The sequence below is a fragment of the Fonsecaea pedrosoi genome (genome assembly GCF_000835455.1).
Source record: "Fonsecaea pedrosoi CBS 271.37 unplaced genomic scaffold supercont1.6, whole genome shotgun sequence".
In the NCBI taxonomy this organism is placed as follows: Eukaryota; Fungi; Ascomycota; class Eurotiomycetes; order Chaetothyriales; family Herpotrichiellaceae; genus Fonsecaea; species Fonsecaea pedrosoi.
The window spans coordinates 1,324,753-1,343,197 of record NW_013550610.1 but is presented as its reverse complement, the minus strand read 5'-3'; the positions used below and the strand labels follow the sequence as shown (position 1 = coordinate 1,343,197).

The following is an 18,445-nucleotide window of genomic DNA, read 5'->3' as shown; positions in this document are numbered from 1 at the left end:
GCACCGTACGCCTTTGCAATCTGTACTGCCGCCAGCCCGACACCTCCAGCGCCGGCATGCACGAGAACCCAGACACCCGCCTTGACGTTGGCGCGACGAAGAAAAAAGACAACAGCTGGATCATTGAAGAAGACTCAGGAATCTATCAAGTTTTGTTTGTCTGTCTGTGTATTTGCCAGAGTCTATGCGTTAACACCAGGACCTTCCTGGCCTCGTCGACGGAGAAGCTCGAGAAGATCCACCACAAGGGAGGCGCAAAATAGAATGCAATGGAAACACTCCGTGCCAAAGATGTGGCAATCTGAATCTCGAGTGCGCATCGTGTGTTGATAACGCCGCCGATCGTCGATCGCGGAGGACACAGCAGCGGACGCCGCTTCTTTGACTGCAGCACGATTAAAAGTTCCTGTGTGGCAATCTTGGGAATCGTTGATCGGCAAGGCGGCGATGAACGGAACGCGCGCGGGCTCCATTCACAGCTGACCTGTCGGAGGGTCGAGTATGAGTCTCCGGACTGAAATTGAGCATTCATTTTGAATTTGCTCTTCGAGATACCTGACACAGCGCGCGAGTGCTGGCTCGCGATGCATTTTCTCTCTAGCCGTCTGTAGGATGTAGCTGTTGGAAAACGTGGAATCTGCACTGCGTCCGCACAAGTACAGTATGACCGCTGCCGCGATGACGGGCTGCCATCGTGATGGTGGAGGGTTTGTAGAGCCGTAGCGTTCCTCGTGCATCAACAGTCTGGTCGCGCATTGCTTCTTTGGTCAATTGACATGGTCCAGTCTCTCCATCCTTGGCTGAGCACACAAATCGTGTCAGGAATGGCACAGGTATTTCGCGAAACAGGAGCGTTTGGGGGACGGGTAGGGCGGGGATCACGGGATACCAGATGACCTCAAAGAAACAGTATGCTCTAGATTGGACAATCTCAGAGACTTGAATCATGGCGAGGACTTTCTCCGAACCGGCGCGACCGGTCTCGTGGCGATTGTTTCAATCAAGGCACTTCGAGCCCAGTTTTGCTCTGGCCGTCTCTGCGCTGAAACACGATTTCAATATCTCAAACTCGTACGTGGACCGGGACGCGCCGCTTGCAAATGGTTCCAAAGAAGCCACCACGGTTCGGCAATATCTTGTTGGGCACAGAGATGTCAAACCCTTGGCTGAAGTTCAAACACACCGCACGCGTTACTCTGGAATGACCAACACTGCCGATGTCGCGAACTGGGCGACTCTCGATGCTTCGATCTCGCTTGGTTCAGTGACCTACTGAGAGAATGGTCTTGGATCCGTTGATCTCAAACTGCTCGTTTTTCCGCAGGCGTCGGCTTCTGCGTCAAGCGGTCACCGGACCGCTAGCCTTGCGCTTCTGGCTCCTCGACGGCCCGATGTCAATCCTGCCCAATTCGAGGAGAGTCAGCTCCGAAGCTATGCCCCAGTGCCAAAGTCCTCCGCTTCGTTTTCTCAAGAAAAGCGGCTATCAAGCTTCATCGTCGGCACATACAACGACGCCCAAGGCACTGAATCGCTCATCAAATCTCTGCCCAAGGATTCACTCGCCGCGATTTCACTAGAACCCATGCAAATGCTCGTTTGGATGCGCCAGCCCAACCGTCGCAACAAGCCGGGTTACCGTGTTGAATGGTCAAAGTTCCTAAAATCTCTGACGAAATTGAGTTCAGCAGCTGTTTGGAAACCCAGTATCGAGAAGTTATCGTTTTTAACGGAATCTCTCTCGCCTGATCGAAACTCCATTTGGGAGGTGATGGGGAAAGAGAAACTCGGATGAAGTCGACAGGATCAGGCAACGTCCTCGCCGGAATTGCCCGAAAAGGGGGAGAGGGACATGGCTTGAAAGAGAAAAAGGAAAAGTGGAAATTACATTGACGACCGATTAAGCGACAGAAACCAGATTTGCGGCGAATCTGCATTTTGGCGCACAGGAACGATCTCGGGAAGGGACTTGGAGACGAAGTTCTTCGAGCCGTTGGCGATAAATCGGGAGAAATGATATGAAAACTCGGAATCAAGGCTCAGCAAAGGCTGAACGGAGAGAACGCCATCGCTGGCGAAGTAGGCGAGTTGAGAACTATGGAAACGGCGTCGAGGTCGAAGATGAATCGGAGATTAGTTCGACATACAACTCAGCAACGACGACATTGTGCATATTCTACAGGTGGGTTACATTTAATCCAGTGTCGGTCCTGACGGATTGCCGATACACGAGGCCGCAGTTGTCGTCCATAACAAAGGACAAGCTCGTGTCCGCCGGACGATTGAATCAGCTTCGTCCTCATCAGCACCACCTGATTCGCAATCGGTGCCTCTTTGCTCTGCTCCTAGGGCTTCTTGTCACCCAACATATTCTTTGTGTCTGCTTCTATTGCGGTGAAAGACTTCTCCCCTTTCCTCGTGCTGCATGTTTCACCAATCCCAGAAGCGTCTTGTCGGAGAACTTGGTCCCTCTGACTCGTGGAAATTCAGAAAGACGCGCCTGAAACATACGTCTCTTGTTCTGCCCGAACTCACAAGTTAGCTTGACGGCTTGAACATCAATCCAGGAATCCTTTGCCTGGATGGGCGTCGAGAACGGCAACCAGTGCTTCTGCAACGACGCCCTCTCCCCGCGAGCTTTTTTGACACTGCCACTGTCCCTGCCACTGTCACTGCCCTTGCCCGCTTCGACAAAAGTACATCTACGAGCCGCACAGGGCGCCGATCGCGGACGGCTTTCCCTGACAAAATACCATGAGTGACCAGCGCAACCACATCCTTCGCCCCGTGTTTGATCAGCGTATCGGTCGCGCCCGTCTGACCAGTTGACCGCCAAATTGCGGACCAGTTGACCCTCTCAGAGGTCGGTGGAAAAGGTGCAACAATCGTCAGGAACGTTCAATTAAACTGATAGGATGGTCACAGGTCACGTCTGCAGGACTGCTATCTGCGGAAAGTGTGGACAGAGTGCCAAAGGCGAGCATGTTTGCGCAAAATACGAATCTCGACCTGTCAATCCTGCGCACATTATTGAAGCATCAACGTGAAGCGTCGCCTTTCTCGCACTCTGCCCTGGACTTTCCTCACACTACACTGCCCTGTTCGTTTGAGACTTTTGAGAAGGCGTACTTGCTCTTCTGCAGAGACCAAGGGAACCGCATCCGTTGAATACTTGTGCATGGTGATTATTTGTTTTTTCAAATATTCCCGGAAAGTCCCGGTTTCGCGTCTCAAAGGTGTCGATTCGTGGAGAAGCAAAGTTCACGCGGACCGAGCGCAGTATCCAGTACACTCATGACCGACTGCCGTTTTGTCAGCTCGATGGCCGAGTCCTGCGACGTCAACAGTCGTCCTTGTCGAGCTGGGTCACGAACGATGACCTCGCCACGTCCAAGCCTAGATTTCGAAATGTCCACTCCAGCTCTGGGTGCAAAGTTGAGGAGCCTGAAGCAGAGAAAGGCTGGATTGAAGCCGTCGATGGGGGAATGAATACTGGCAAGCTGTTGCAACCAAGAATACAGCCTGCAACGCTTGCAGCGTCCTCGGTGAAGTAGAGACTGCCGTAACCCTGAAAGCGTTGCGGAGTCGAGCGCGAAGAACATCGTCGTCGGCATCCAGCCAATCCTCGCCCTCGAAATCGTCACCAGCGTCCCGCTTGACTCGGGGCGGGCGTATAGGATATCCTCGATCTTGTTTGATACGAGAGTTGTCATCATGCTCGATTGGAGGCAGGACCACATCTGGATCGATGCGAGAGTGGAACTCTTGACGCTCTGCGTTGTCGCCACCTCCCACACCTGTTCCTGGTGTGTTTCTTGTGCACCAAAGCATGTGCTGTTTCGAGGTTGGTTGTAGTGAGTGTTTCCGCCACCTCTCGGCCTTGTTCAAGCTTGTATCTGCCTGAGCCCGATACAACAAAATAATTACGCGACCATTCTTTCTTCTTTACCCATATCAGCTGCAGCTCGCTCCAAACTTTGACGTTGTGACCAGCCCGAAAGAAACCCAGTCCCTCCAACAGCCTGGGGAACCAGCTATCCACGACATCCAAGCAAGGATGATTTCTCACGGCATTGAGGATCTGGGGACTCAGATCTTTCCGTATTCCTTACATACCGGCGCTTCTCGACCACATCCATTCTTCGTTTTGACAGAGTAACATCCAAACAATGTCCAAAAGCGGGCGGGTAAGCACAACTGACCGATCCTCTTTCCACCTCACCAACACGCCCAAGCCCGACGGAATTTATGAGTGCGACAACCTGCAGCATGCGAGATGGCGTGGAGAAGTCCCGATAGCAAGAGGCCGACAAACGGTTCATCTCCCCTTTTATCAGTGGAAGATGCCCCCGGCTACAAAGGCGACACGACCCGTCGCGGTATCGACCGCCGACATGCAGGACACAATTGATCAAACTCTGGTGGAATTGTCCACTGCTAGCCCACAGGCTGCAGAACGCATCGCTCTTGATTCCGAGTCTCGTCTTTCTCCTCGGACCCGCAAGTCACATTCGTCGTTCACGCAAAGACCCCTGCGGATTCGTTGTGTGCCGCGGTGGAAATTATCCGGTCAACCTACCCGGCAACAGTAAGTGCTCACACTAGTAGGGGCCGCGGCCGCTCCATGGTCGGCAGTTGGATTCAATGTACTCGCCAATTCGGGAAGAGGAAAACGTATTGGCCAATTGTAACAGCCATTGTAACAACCATTGTAACAGACTTGTAACAGACTTGTAACAGCCAATCGTCCAATCTCGTTGCGGGCAACTTATATTCGAACCAGTCTGTCATTGTAACGTTATCTGGCAAAGTAGAGCAAGTGAGCTTTGGTGGGCAAATCTCCGTGGTCTTTTGAACCCAGTCTATCCAATCTCTTCCTTTAGAGTCGTTGACGCAAAGTCCCCAATAGACTGAGCCAAAGGAAGCCGTTCAGGTTGTCGAACTCGGCGAGGACATCTCCTTGATCGACCAAGCCGCGAAGATGAGGCCGTCGACCACGCATCGTGAGCTGGACTGGAACTGTCGGGCTCCTTCATCCGCTCCGCGTCGCAGCATTGACGCTGGCTTTGATCCCCTAAGAGTGTCCAAGTCGTAGACCTGCAAGGAACTACTAGCCGTATACTCGACTTCCCTTTCCTCTCCTCAATTTCAGGCCGACCACCATCGATGGGCACGTTCGTCTTTTGCATTCAAGGCCTCGAACGTCGGCGCAGACCACGCACCGATCCACGAAATATCTGTAAATACTTCATCAGAGACACATACAAGGAGTTGCCGTCGATCATAATCACGCCCTGGGAGCAGCCCGGGATGGGCGACACGACAAAGCCGCCCTCGTACATCCTGTCGTCGGTCACACGGACTTGTTCCTGCTCAGGTCCAGGATTCCTGCCGGTCGGTCTGCGTTGCTTTTTGCCTGCGGTACCTGCGCTCCGTTGCCTCGTAAGATGGGCTGGCCTGTGCAGCACATCTCCCCGCCCTCCGCTCGCCCTCTTCTCGTTTGCTCGCATGGTATGAGTTTGTCCCCTTCGGCTAGGGGATGATTGACACCTGATAATTGATATCTGATACAAAATGCATGATATCTGGCAAGGGATACATGATACCTGATGCTCCGATGGCTACTTACCTCGTCTCTGAACGCTCACGGCTTAATTCCTGCGGGCAACGCTCCGGCATGTACTCAACCTACGTAGTATGAACTGACTTCTCCCTTGGTTGATATTCTCATGGCTGATACCTACGACCTAATGGCCAGATGGCTGATCACTGATCCCTGATAGCCCGATAGCATCCCGCTGGTGGTGAACATGGGCTACGGCGAGCCCTTGCTTGTTTTCCCTTGTGGGCTGGCCAAGGGTGGACTCGCAGAGTGTAGGTTGAAGTCTCCTTGGGCTGATATCTCATGGCTAATCGCTGATAGCCCTGCCGGTTATGGTTGTTGTAGTGGTAGTATGGTGACAGGGACTACGGCGAGCCCTTGTTTCCGTCAAGACGGTCAAGGGTAGACTCTTCCACCTAGCCTTCCTTGAAGCTAATATCTGTCACCTGGTGTCTGATGGGATGATAGCTGATAGTCCGATACTTGGCAGTCCACAGTGTGGCCGTAACCCTATCGGTACGGTTAAGCGAGTGATTTTCGCCGCGGCGGACAACAACTGCCGCAGGTGCGCGCTGGATAGATTTCCTTCCAATCAAGTTTCCACTCACAGCTTATGAGCGCCCAAACGCTTTATTGCGCGTCGTTTATCATTATCCAGATTTGATTCCCCGGTCGTTCTCTACCGGAAGGGTTCGTAATAACCTCAGTTCTCGAATACCATCGTTCCGGGTGGATTTGGCCGCGGACGCAAGGGCGTGCCGTGGATACTGCGAGGCAGTGCCAAATAAACCAAAACGCGTTTCGAAAAGGTGTTCCGAGGGAACGACCTATCCTATCCCTGCCTGTCCTGGTACCTACCGATCGGTTATCGACACGGGACCCAACGGTGGTCTCATTTTGTGTCACGCTGACACGGACTATTCGGCCGCGGGCCAAACCCATTTCGATCCACCGATTACACTTCACCTGGAGCGGTCTACAGTAAAGATGGGGGTGTTGAATAAGCGGAGGGATCGTTTGATCCTACAGGGCAAGTCTAACTACGCGACGTGGTTGCCGGCCTGCGAAATGGAACTTCGCGCCCAGGAATGCTACAGCGCGATATCACGACCGGTGGTCGTCAATCCAGAGTTGCTAGATCGCGAAGCGCGAAGGATTACGACGGCGGACTTCCTGGCACGCAAACAACCTCGACCTGAAAAGCGTCTTGAAGATTCTGAACTTGCGGCAAACCATGAGCAATGGCTCGCTCAGGAGACGGACAAGTTTGAGAAATGGGAGGCGGTGGACTCGAAGGCACAAGCCGTCATTTACAATCTCTGTGCCCATCACGTCAAACCGCTCATCGTCCAGGAAAAGACGGCGAAGGATGTCCTTGCAAGGCTAAAGCAGGCTTATGGACAGCAAGAGCAGAGCCTTGCGGCGGTCCATCGTCAGGCGGTTCTGGTGAATCGTTACTTTCTCAAACAGTTCACAACACTCGACGAATATGTCAACAAGTTGCGTGCCAATCGCTCGAGTTTTGAGGCACTTGGGCACGAGTTCAAAGACGATTTTTGGGTCTCCGTCTTCCTGAATGGACTGGGCGAGGATTATGAGCTGGTGGTGTCACAGACTCTCGACACAGAAAAGGATAAAGTGGCCTTTGACGATGCAGTTCAGAAAGTCTTCCAGTATGATGTGGAAGGCATCACAGGCATCTGGCAATAGCCAATCTCATCAGGCCAATGCCTTCAAGGCTCAGACTCAATCGAGGGGTCGATTGAGCGGATCTGGTAACGGCAGAGGGAGGAAGCCCAATACCAATACAGTCCAATCCAGGAACAAGGGTTCGGAGAGATGGGCCTGTCGGACACACCAAACCAATGATCATTCATGGAAACATTGCCCTTGTAATCCAAATCGTGTTGATCAGGATAGCCGATCGCAGAAGAGCAGGAAGGACAAGGACAAGGAGAGAGCAGACGCGAACGCCTCTGTCATCGACCAATTATCACCGGAGATCATCTCTATGATCAGGAATGGCAACGGCAAACGAGACCCTCCTGCAGATGGGGGGGGGGGGGGCGACACAGGCCAATCAGGCATACCATTAAGCTGTCACCACGATAGATCTCGCGGTCTGTGACGTTGAAGAACGAGATTTTCTCCTGGATAGTGACGTTTCTCACCATATGATATATCCAAGGACGAGTTACATCAACTTTCGTGAGGAATGGCTGACCACCCGGTTGGCAGGTCGGAGCGAGATTGAGGCTGAAGGCTGTGGCGACATCATTCTCGATTGTGACCGAGAAGGGGTTACAATACCGATTCGATTCAAGAATGTCTAGTATTTTCCGCAACTCGGCGTGAATCTACAGAGTATTCACATTCTCAAGGAACAGGGAATGCTTGCTATCCTTGAGAAGATTCCTGGTCTGGTAGACACTGGAAACGATTGCGTTCTGATGATGCATCCGTGCCCAATCCATGGCCGTCCGCCCTTTCGAATCCCGCAAATCCGCCCTGACCTCGCTGTCACCCAAAAGCAATTCTACATTACGCACGTTGCCGTTAGCCGTGGCGTACGACAACGGCGATCGGCCGTCGTGCGCCTGGCGCGTGCTTGTCCAAGTGTGGCAGACTCAACAGGTACTCGACAATCCGTGTAAACCCCTCAGTGGCCGCGCAAGCCAGTAAGGAACGACCGCCGGCTTGACTTCTCTGATTGACGTCCGCTTTGCCCTCTTCGACAAGGATTCGGATAGCTTCGAGATAAAGGCAATCGGCGAATTGCAAACGTCCTGAAGGAAGGAAGGCGTTTCCTACTCAGTGCGAAGGACAACGTTTCGTCTCTGGTCCAGGTTCATCGTGAGGAATCCATCAATGCACTATCTGTGAAGGGCGGAGAATCGGCAAGACTGTGGCATCGACGAAGGGGCCATTGTCTCCTGACTACCACAGACGATTATTCCAGACATGTAGTCCTCTACTTCCTCAAGAACAAGGCTCAGAGCGATCTGGATGAAGGATTACGTGGCGAACGCGGCGAACGCGGCGAACGCGGCGAACAAGAGAATGGGAAGGACTCTGGATTACCTGAATATTTGTGGGAGAACCTTTTGCAAACCGCCACTTGTTTGCTCCCTCGCAGTCCGAACGGATCGATTGGTTTCGTTACACCCTTTGAGCGGTTCAGTGGTGGACAACCTGATCTGAGTCATTTGCGGGTGACTGGAACTCGTGCCGTGCCTTTGTTCATATGCCAAAGGAGAAGCGCCAGGGAAGTTTGCAGACCGTTCCAAGCCGTGCATCATGCTTGGGTACGGCGCCTCGCCTTCAATCTACTGGGTGTTTGATCCTGAGGAATGTAGAGTGTTCCGTTTCAAGGACATTAATGATCTTTGATGCAGATCAAAATAGGGGTTTTGCGCCTGTTAAAGTCACGGAGGAATTCGACAGTGATGAGGATATTCAGGATGCACCACTAGTTGATTTCTCAGAGTTTATGCGAGAGGAACCGTTGGATTTGTCGTAATTACATGTGGAACAAGAGCAACAGGTCATGGCTGAACCAAAAGAGGCAGTTTACTTGAGACAGTTCCTGCGCGGACGAGGCCGAGAACAGGTCACGCCGACGACGATTTACGGGAGATAATCAGGATGCGTTGGTGCCCGCACAGACGCCGTCCGGACACGGCAGGACCAGGCACGTTGAGTTTCAGTACAGTTACACCAGAGGAAAGGTGGAAGACTCGACAGTGTCGTTCTCATTCGCCCCCAACGACGGAAATGGCGCGGATGGGCCAACGAAACGGTTGAATCCTGTCCACTTCAACAAGTTCCAGAGATGATTGGGATGAACGCACTGGAACAAGTCACGCTTGGACAGGAGCGATCGGTCAAAAGCCAGTTGGCAGCCATCAGGTTGCGAGGTTTAAACAGGACAGAAAGGTCTGTGGAAAAGGCGCCTGTTTGGACAGGTTAGAGGGTGAAAAGCTGTGTGTTTTCATGGATTCATACAAGTTTCCACTGACACACAGTCCATGGCGTATGGCCCGATGGTTGATATCGTACGGTATCATGTTGTGTCCCGCATTCTCCAAAGGTACCAAGCGTGTTCTCGCAGTATGAGCCGAGTCTGTCTCCCCTTGGCTGGTATTCTCATATCTCGTGGCTGATACATGATATTCTCGTGGCTACTACCTGCTACCTACTAGCCAACGCGAGCCGCGAGATGCTGGTAACCGCCGAGGGGGACATGGTGCACAATCTCTGGCAGGACATATTCTACATCCCTAACCCCACGATGGCGTTTGTAGGTACGCCCTTACAAGTCACCACGTTTTACCTCTTCGACTTCCAAGCGCAGGTAGTCGCCCGGGTCTTTGCGGGTAAAGCGTATCTGCCGGCGCAGGACGTGATGCGGAAGGAATACGAGGATCGCCTCGCGTATAGAGGGACGGGCTGGGACTTCTACAGCCTCAGAAAGAGAGGCGCCGAGCAGGATTACGTTGCGAGGTTGGTCGAGTGGATGAACAAGGACGCGGCCGTGACGGGGACGGAGTACATGCGCGGACACACATAGGAGTGGATTGCGGCGTACGAGTCGATGCAGGAGAAGTTTGCCTTCCTGCAGGTGACGGAGGACAAGCCACAGGGAGAATCAGGGGATGGCGAGGAACTCGTGTTCAATGGTTCCAAGTTCTTCAATACTGGAGGCGTCGTGTCCGATGCCACGATTCTCGAGGGCGTGTTAGATGGTACCGAGGACCATATTTTCACCATTGTACCCACAAAACAGCCCGGAATTCAGTTTGGCCATGACTGGGACAACATTGGCATGTGATTACCCACGGCCCCATTGCTCGCTGGTGCTGTGATGGTTCTGTTGTTGGTTGTCTGCAAATGAGGGGCGCGAAATGCAAAAACCGAATGAGTCGCATTTCTTTCTCTCTGTCGGTCATCTGGCCGACAGGATGGGGAATAACTTGCATGCGCGAAGCGTGCAATAGGACTCATTGTTCGAGGGCTTACTTGGTGAGTCTTTGTGACATTCGGCAGACCAGCCGACCTGCAGCGGGCCCCTCGGCTTTTCCTTGGAGGGCCGACGACTGGTGATCGCGTCCGGCTGGGAATGACCGACCTGCGAATCAAGGTCGAAAAGGGATTTGACGGTCTACGGCGAGGAGTGCAAGTTTGGTGGCGGCTGACCTGTTCATGGACTGTTACGTGGGCTGTTACAATGATTGTTACAATGTGTCACGGACCTAATCTCTTGGCACGTTGATCACGTGCCATTTGAGATGTTGTTCACACAACAGAACCTCAACCTTTTCAGACAGTCTTTCGTACTGCAATGTGAGCTCTCTGGAACAGTCTCTTCACTTCGGGACTGTGAATAACTAACTATTGGTTCTACTCCCCACAGCTCAATATCTCCCAGTCTCCCAGTACCGGAAGAGCTATCGGTCTCACATTCCAAGGACCACTAAGTAGAATCGTGATCCAGACTCGTTGATATGAACCATCCCGGTTCCGAGGCTGCGGATACCAAGCCATTATTAATGTAACAAATGCGGAAATTCTCCTTCTGCGACTCCCAATCTTTTTCATCATGATGGGTGTCAAGAGCCTGCAAATCGTCGTCAGAGGCCATGATTATAACAGAGTCTTCAAGAGAGAGAGAAAACTTTGTCACTTGCATTGGCATAGCGTGGTAACATGTTCGAATAGAAACCCGGGGAAAGATTGCCCAAAGGTTTCCCCTTGCTAAAAAAAATTGATATCAAAAGTTTCTCCACTCAGAAGTCAAGAGGTCCATGCTGCGTGGTGATTTTGGTACCTCCCTATGCGAGCTCAGCTCTACGTCCGCAGTCAGATGGGTATTAATGATCTTTACCTCCCTGATCCTCTAATGCTTGGTCCGGTGGTGCTTGATCCTTTGATGCTGTGACGAAATGCTATCAGTCGTTCGATCGATACCCTTAATCCATGCCGTACTTGTATCGCAGGATGGAATGGATCCCCTCGAGATCTCGTGTAAGTGGGTATGGAAGCAGGGCCCGTGCAGGCATGACTCGATCTCGGAAGATTCGTGATAGGAGATTCTGAATGAGGTCGAGCATTGTTGACCTGCATCAGCAGCAGTCGTCGACCAGAGAGCCGAACCACCTGAGACCTCCCTCTGCCAAAGTCCTCCCACACGTTTTCGGCAACCTTCATGAGAAACAAGAAGCCCCGGGCCGAATCACATCATTGCGCATGCTTTTCCGTCTGCTTTGTGACAACCAAGGGCAACCTATGCTCAGACTGATGCTCTTCAACCTCAGATATCAGCAATGTCGACCAGGAGAGGGGTCGGCTTGGGGTGTCTTCACGAATCGAAATGCTACCGCTCAATCCTACGCTGCACATGGCTCGAACTTGAAATCCGCCAACGCAGCCTCGCTTCAGGCACAGCTGGAGGGTTTTCCAGTCTCTCCTCCATAACTTCGCACTCGAACATGCGGCGACAATCAAATCGAACCCAACATTCCGCGCAGAGTTCGCGCGAATGTGCAATGCGATTAGTGTTGCTCCTGAAAAGCCCGTCTCAGGCAGCCAGCCATCAAGCACGTGTCAAGCGAGGCATCCCCTCTCCTTCTCATCCTGCGACTTTCCATCTTCAACCAGCGCATCAACCCTGACCACGCGGCGCACAAGGAGCTATGCCCCGGCAAAAGGGCGTTAAGTTCCAGCATCGGTCGAACAGCAAGGGCAACGGCAACGGCAACGGCAACGGCAACGGCAACGGTAATGGAAACCTTAGCAATTGACGTGTACCGAGATGGACAAGTACATGGCTGATGTATGGACGGGCAATACACAAAGCACAGGGTGCAATATCGTTGCTCGACTCCGTCTTGGATCGCTGGCTCTTGACGCTGACTCAGCACTCCAGAATTAAGGTTTGAGTGGCAAAACACCACAACTACACCACCAGTAGGGTATTTACTATGAAATCTTACGGGGGAGGCATTTTCTATCGTAGAATCATGTATCGAGTGTAAAAATTCAATTATCAGGTCTTAATCGTGGCCCAGCGGAAAGACACAAAACTCGAGGGCTGCGAAGGCACTCTCACAAAAGTTAAGGTTTACAGAAATTGAGGTTTACAGGAATCAAGGTCTGCGGGAATTTAAGGTCCGGGTGGCAAAACACCAGCACCAGAAGGCCAGCAGGGACTGGATCGCGATGTGGAAGATCGACCGGCCAAAGGCGAAAAAGTAGGAGTCTGGAAAGGATTCCGGCCACGATCTTAATGAAGATGAAGCGCGCAAGGGGCCAACCGTTCCCATGGCGGAACGTTGAATGAGCGAACCAAGGCATCGTCGAAACGGGCACGTAGCGGGCAACAGTACGAGGAAGGAATAGGAACCTACCAAGCAACAGTCTACGCGATATGCAAATACCAACCAATCAAAAGTTCCCAACAAAAGTTTTCGTTGAGCTGTAGCTAAGGAAAGTACCCCCTAAAGCTTTTCCGTCAAGGGGCAGCCAAGGAAGTCGACCAACTTCTGACGCTTGTACATTTCAACGCATTCAAGGGCTGTCTTCCCGCAAGAATCCTTGCTCCAACTATCGGCACCTTTTTTTCCATCGATATCGGACGACGTCTTCGAACGTCCCTCCAGCAAGGAGGCGGTATACAAACACTGGTTTCTTGTGGCCCAGACGGTATGCTCCGCCGATGGCTTGTTCTTCCCACGAAGGTAGCTACCTGGACTTGATTTGTTCCTTCTATTGACCATCTATCAGCCTCCGCGGGCTTCTCTTAGATCTATCCCTAGGGACACCTGAACGGCCACGGCCACGGCGCAGTCCTTCGCCCGAGACCTCGTCGGAACTAGTCTTGCCAGCGTCAACGGCGCCGCCAGCGTTTGGTAGAGGCAAACGTGTTCGTAAGCGAACGATGAGACCAGTTCAGGCCCAGCAACAAGGTTTTCTGCCTGACTTACAAGATAACTGGAGAGATCGACACCAAGATTGGCAATACAAACAGGCGCCGGCGAGGTCAGGAATAGCAGGAATGGCTTCTGGTGAGCCCAGTCGACCTTGCGTTCTGGCTACTTTATCTGTCCCGTGAGACCAGCGAACTGTTCCACTGACAGATTATAAACCATGCAAGAGATGACAGTGCGTGGTTTTACCATAGTCTTTGGTGATTGGCGTCGTGTCGGCGCTGAATCGACAAACCCGCGCTGTCGAGGGAGAGGCAGAGAAGCCCAAACACACCTTCAACATGGCCTAGATGATACTTGACCAAGGAGACAACCAACACCGAAACACGCCTTTAACATGGCATGGATGATACTTGACCACGGAAACAACCAGCACCGAAACACGCCTTCAACATGGCCTGGATGACTTGACCACGGAAACAACCAGTACCGAATGTCGCCAATCTTGGACCTCGAAGTATTGCAGACCTCGCTGGAACAATGCCGTTGCTGTATAGTCTGTCGCTGTATAGTCTGTCGACGAGGGCTCAGATATGGGTGCCTCGTCCACCTTGGGGGCATGGCACAAGATTTGATAGTCATTAAGACGTCCATATTCGTTCCGCCATCTGATCAACAGTAACAAAGAAGACACCACTGGGCAATGTCGAATGTCATCCCTGCTGATTGGAGTCGAGTGTGCTTTGAATTGGGCGTCTCACACCGCCTGTCTCGTTTGTCTCTGTCAGGGCCGCAGCACGACTCGGCTGGACTGGCCATGAGGCATCAAGTTTGTCCTGGCGTTCGATCCTGTCACCGCCTTAAACCCCCCCCCTCTGCCGTCGCTCAACAGACTCTCCTAGTCATCCTTTTCGTGCGATTCGCTAGCACGATCGCCCACAGGTTCAATCAACAGCCTCTCTCCTCGAATTCGCGCCGTGGAATAGAATTGCTCGCCGACTGGCGGCCAAGACCTATCCTGTTGCCTGAGCCTCCTACTCAATCGATTTGAGACAGGACGAAGGGTTCGGATAGAGATGGATGAGCCCAAACCACCTTCGATAGAGGCCAGAAATCCCTCCTCTTCACTATCACGCCGACGTTCAAGCAAGTCTGCGATTCAAGTCACTCTGCTGTCGCCTACGACAAGCATTACAGTACAACACCACACCACCGGGCTATCAGCGATCAGTGATCATGTATCAGGAATGACCCCATCGGACTATCATCCCTCAGCTAAAGGACACAAATCTCACATCTCGCGAGAGGTATCGAGGCGCGCATAACGCCCCCCATACCTGTCACCTTGCTATGTCCAGGAAGGTCTGTTCCTTTCCTGCGTTCGACCATGCCGTTGACTGATTTATATGCAGAGAAAGCCGCGAAGATTCGCGGGTCACGGATACCTCACAGACCCAATTGTGTGTTGTGCTCTCCTATCCTGCCTGCCTGACTTTGTGTTCGAAGGGATTGAGCTTCTCCTTCAGACTGTTGAAGAGGGGGCAAGTGGTGTAACACCACCGGAGAGAGCGAGGATGGTGTGGACCAGCCTTTCTGTACTGACATTGTCGATCTCCACCAAGTCATGCTTTGGAAGGCCCGATTCAGAGCTTCTGGAGCCGCACGGTTGGCGTTGCGAAAGAACACCTTGGATCAACAGAAAGACCTACTCGAAATGGAGTTCCAACAGGATCAACAGATTAGCAACCTGATGACAGAATGACCAGTTTACAGAATGCCTAGTAACAGAAAACAGGACACTGACCAAATACAGGGTAAATGGCCCTCAGGCGGTTCAACATCCTCGAAAGGCCCACGTCGTCAGGACCACCCGCGCGAGTGATCAATCAGGCCCTTTGGATGCGCCCAGTCGACGTCTCCGGAATGAACAGTGGATCACCGAGGAAACAGCGTCATCAAGAAGGAGGGATAGCTTTGGTTGGCGCCAGGAGGCATAATTTCCCTTTTGGGCGATTTGGGTGACTCGTTCCAAAGTGTCCGTTACGACACCGTTTTGTCGATTCGAGCACAATTCAAACACGACCACGAATCAACTGCCTGTTCTACCAATTTGGTTGATGGACCTTGAGGAGATGGCAGACCTCGTCCCGCTGCAATGAAATGGTCGATGGTAGGGGTGGCGGCAGGATGGATCGTCCTGGTTGCTTTTTCCCAATCGGGACTTGCCGCAATTGGAGGATTTCCGCGTTGGGTTAACGATAATTGCTCCTACCACCAAGCAGATCTCGCGCCATGGCCTGCGACTTGATGGATCTATCTGAACACACCAATTTCCGCAACGACCTCTCCTGGCGCAGTTCCAAGGCCGTTTCCTGACAGGTAATCCCGTAATTGCCACTGCCATCGCCTATAACGCTAATGACGCGGGATCTTCAGGTCCTTGAGCTTCGTGGCGGATTCTCACCACCATGAGTGCTTCGCCACTTGGAGAGTGCGTGACACTCCAAAGCGACCTCTCGAACCTCTTGACTTTGGGTGGCCTCATCTCTAGAAGTACTCATGACACCAACTGCCTGTCGAAGTAGACAAGGCGATCTCCAGATGCTCAACCATGTCGTCGACTCCACTTGTTCTATCTTGGCCCAACGCAAGCTCGGCGATGAAGAGCACCAGCGACAAGCTCGGTCTTGTTGGAAAATGGTTTGGATTTGTCGACGTCAGTACAGCAGTCTGTCAGAAGAGGAGGACGAAGAAGAGGAAGAAGAAGGCGATGGCATTCTGGGCGGACGAGCCAACTGCGAATCGGAGGCCCAGCAGGCCGTAGAAGACATGGTCGGACCTCATCTGATACTTCCGTTATTGAGTCACCTGCGGAACTTCTGTATGGTCTGATACACGCCCACGCTCTTCGCTGAACACTTCGTGTGGTCCCCGAGAGTTATCGGGGCGAATTCGCAAGCAAAGCTGATTGTGAAATTGGCATCGAGGTCGGCACCCGAGACAATCAGACTCACACCCTCTCGCGGCCTCCTGCAAGGCATTCTCCTCAGTTGTTCCACCAGGGGCCAACCGGCCTATAGCAACGGCAACGGCCTGTCTCCAGAGGACACTCTGGTGCCACCTGAGTCTGTCTACCTGTCATGGTGGCGAGAATCCGTTTCAACCCAGCCCGGGCAGCACGCGCCGAGGCATTCCGAGGATTGATGAGAGAATCAGTGGAGGAGGAAATGATGGAGAGAGCATTGATGAAGAAGTGGTTGCTCAAGATTCGCCAACTCGGCAAGCCTTCCCTTGTTGATATTTACTCGCTGGCGCTGGTGCTGTGGTGGTCTGGCTGTCTGCAAACCTTGATTCCTGTCAGAGTGCCTCTCGCGGAATGTGAGTTTTGTGTCCTTTGGCTGAGGGATAATTCAGACTTGATGAAACCGATAATATCCATGATAGTCGATGGTTGATGACCCATATTCCACGGCCTACGGAGTGGTTGTGCTGGTGGTGGTCCGCAAACCTCAATTCCCTCCAAGTCCTCTCAAGATTCGAGTCAAGCTTGTCTCCGCTTGCTGATATCTACGATCCTATCGCCAATACCTGATCCGATACACGATCCTCGATGCCCGCTAGTCGATAACCCATAGTCCATGGCCTGATGGCGTTCGTAGTGCGGTGCTGTGGCGTTTTGGTGAAAAACCTTGATTTTTTGCCACTGCCCTCATCTCATCCATCTCCCCACCCACGCACCACGACTTTAGTCTAATTGACACCTGATATATAATACATGACATTCCAGTAGCTAATGCCCAAAATCTCATCGCCGATAGCCCTCTGGTTGTGGTGGTAGCTGCTGGTGCTGGTGTTTTGCCACCCAAACCTTAGTTCCTGTAAACCTTAATTCCTGTAAACCTCAATTCCTGTAAACCTTAATTTCTGTAAACCTTAAGTTTTGTCAGAGTGCCTTTGCAGCCCTCGAGTTTTATATCTTTCCGCTGCAGCACCACCTAGGCCTGATATTTAATTTTTAACATCTGATACATGATAGTACGATAGAGAATACCTCCCCCCTCAAATATCAGAGCAAATAACCCGCTGGCCGTGGAGTTGTGGGTGTTTTCGGTGTTTTGCCACCCAAACCTTAAATTCCCGCAAACCTTCAATCCTGTCAGAGTGCCTTTGCCTTTGCAGCCCCCGAGTTTTGTGTCTTTTCGCTGCAGCGCCACTGAGACCTGCCAACTGTTTTTTTTTACGTCTGATACATGAAACTACCACAGCGGAGACCTCCTCCCCAAGATTTCATAGTAAATAACCCACTGGTTGTGTAGTTGTGGTGTTTTGCCACTCAAACCTTAAATCCGCGGAAAACCTTAATTTCTGCGTTTGCCCCGTACGGATTCAACGCCCTTTGGCTGCAGCACGACTGAGAGCTCCCAATTGATTTCTTACACATGATACGTGATTCTACGATAGCGAAGACCTCCCCCTCAAGATTTCATAGGAAATAACCCACTGGTCGTGTAGTTGTAGGTGTTTTCGGTGTTTTGCCACCCAAACCTTAATTGCTGAGTCAGCGTCAAGATACAAGACGGAGTCGAGCAACGATGTTGCACCCCATGTTTTGTGTATTGCCCATCCATCCCGGTGTACTCGTCGATCTCGGTACTTGTCGATCTCGGTACCCGTCAATCTCGGTACACGTCAATCTCGGTACTCATCCACCTTTGTGCTGGTCGACCTCTCTCCAATCTCGGTACTTGTCGACCCCACGTCGATCCCTTGTCGATCTCTCGTCGATCCTCCGTTCGTCAATCTCGGTACTTGTTCATCCCTCGTCGATCCCTCGTCGATCTCGGTACTCCTCCCTCTCAGTGCTCATCCATCTCGGTGCTCATCCATCTCGGTGCTCATCCATCTCGGTGCTCATCCATCT

General features: G+C 52.2%; 5 protein-coding genes across 5 annotated transcripts; 4 read left to right on the top strand and 1 right to left on the bottom strand.

Annotated features, from left to right (window-relative positions):
- Window positions 1–946: 946 nt before the first annotated feature.
- On the top strand, window positions 947–1,792 carry Z517_09363 (uncharacterized protein; the record flags this gene model as incomplete). The annotated part of the gene is made up of 2 exons (XM_013425273.1): window positions 947–1,264; window positions 1,325–1,792. 2 exons carry the CDS (start codon window positions 947–949, stop codon window positions 1,790–1,792), a joined length of 786 nt encoding a protein of 261 aa, XP_013280727.1.
- Window positions 1,793–3,393: 1,601 nt separating this feature from the next.
- Window positions 3,394–3,828, bottom strand: Z517_09362 (uncharacterized protein; the record flags this gene model as incomplete). The annotated part of the gene is made up of 1 exon (XM_013425272.1): window positions 3,394–3,828. One exon carries the CDS (start codon window positions 3,826–3,828, stop codon window positions 3,394–3,396), a length of 435 nt encoding a protein of 144 aa, XP_013280726.1.
- Window positions 3,829–6,586: 2,758 nt separating this feature from the next.
- Window positions 6,587–7,309, top strand: Z517_09361 (uncharacterized protein; the record flags this gene model as incomplete). Its single annotated transcript, XM_013425271.1, has 1 exon — window positions 6,587–7,309. One exon carries the CDS (start codon window positions 6,587–6,589, stop codon window positions 7,307–7,309), a length of 723 nt encoding a protein of 240 aa, XP_013280725.1.
- A 2,283-nt stretch (window positions 7,310–9,592) lies between these two features.
- Z517_09360 (uncharacterized protein) lies at window positions 9,593–10,169 on the top strand (the record flags this gene model as incomplete). Its single annotated transcript, XM_013425270.1, has 2 exons — window positions 9,593–9,689; window positions 9,802–10,169. 2 exons carry the CDS (start codon window positions 9,593–9,595, stop codon window positions 10,167–10,169), a joined length of 465 nt encoding a protein of 154 aa, XP_013280724.1.
- A 24-nt stretch (window positions 10,170–10,193) lies between these two features.
- Window positions 10,194–10,430, top strand: Z517_09359 (uncharacterized protein; the record flags this gene model as incomplete). Its single annotated transcript, XM_013425269.1, has 1 exon — window positions 10,194–10,430. One exon carries the CDS (start codon window positions 10,194–10,196, stop codon window positions 10,428–10,430), a length of 237 nt encoding a protein of 78 aa, XP_013280723.1.
- Window positions 10,431–18,445: the final 8,015 nt, after the last annotated feature.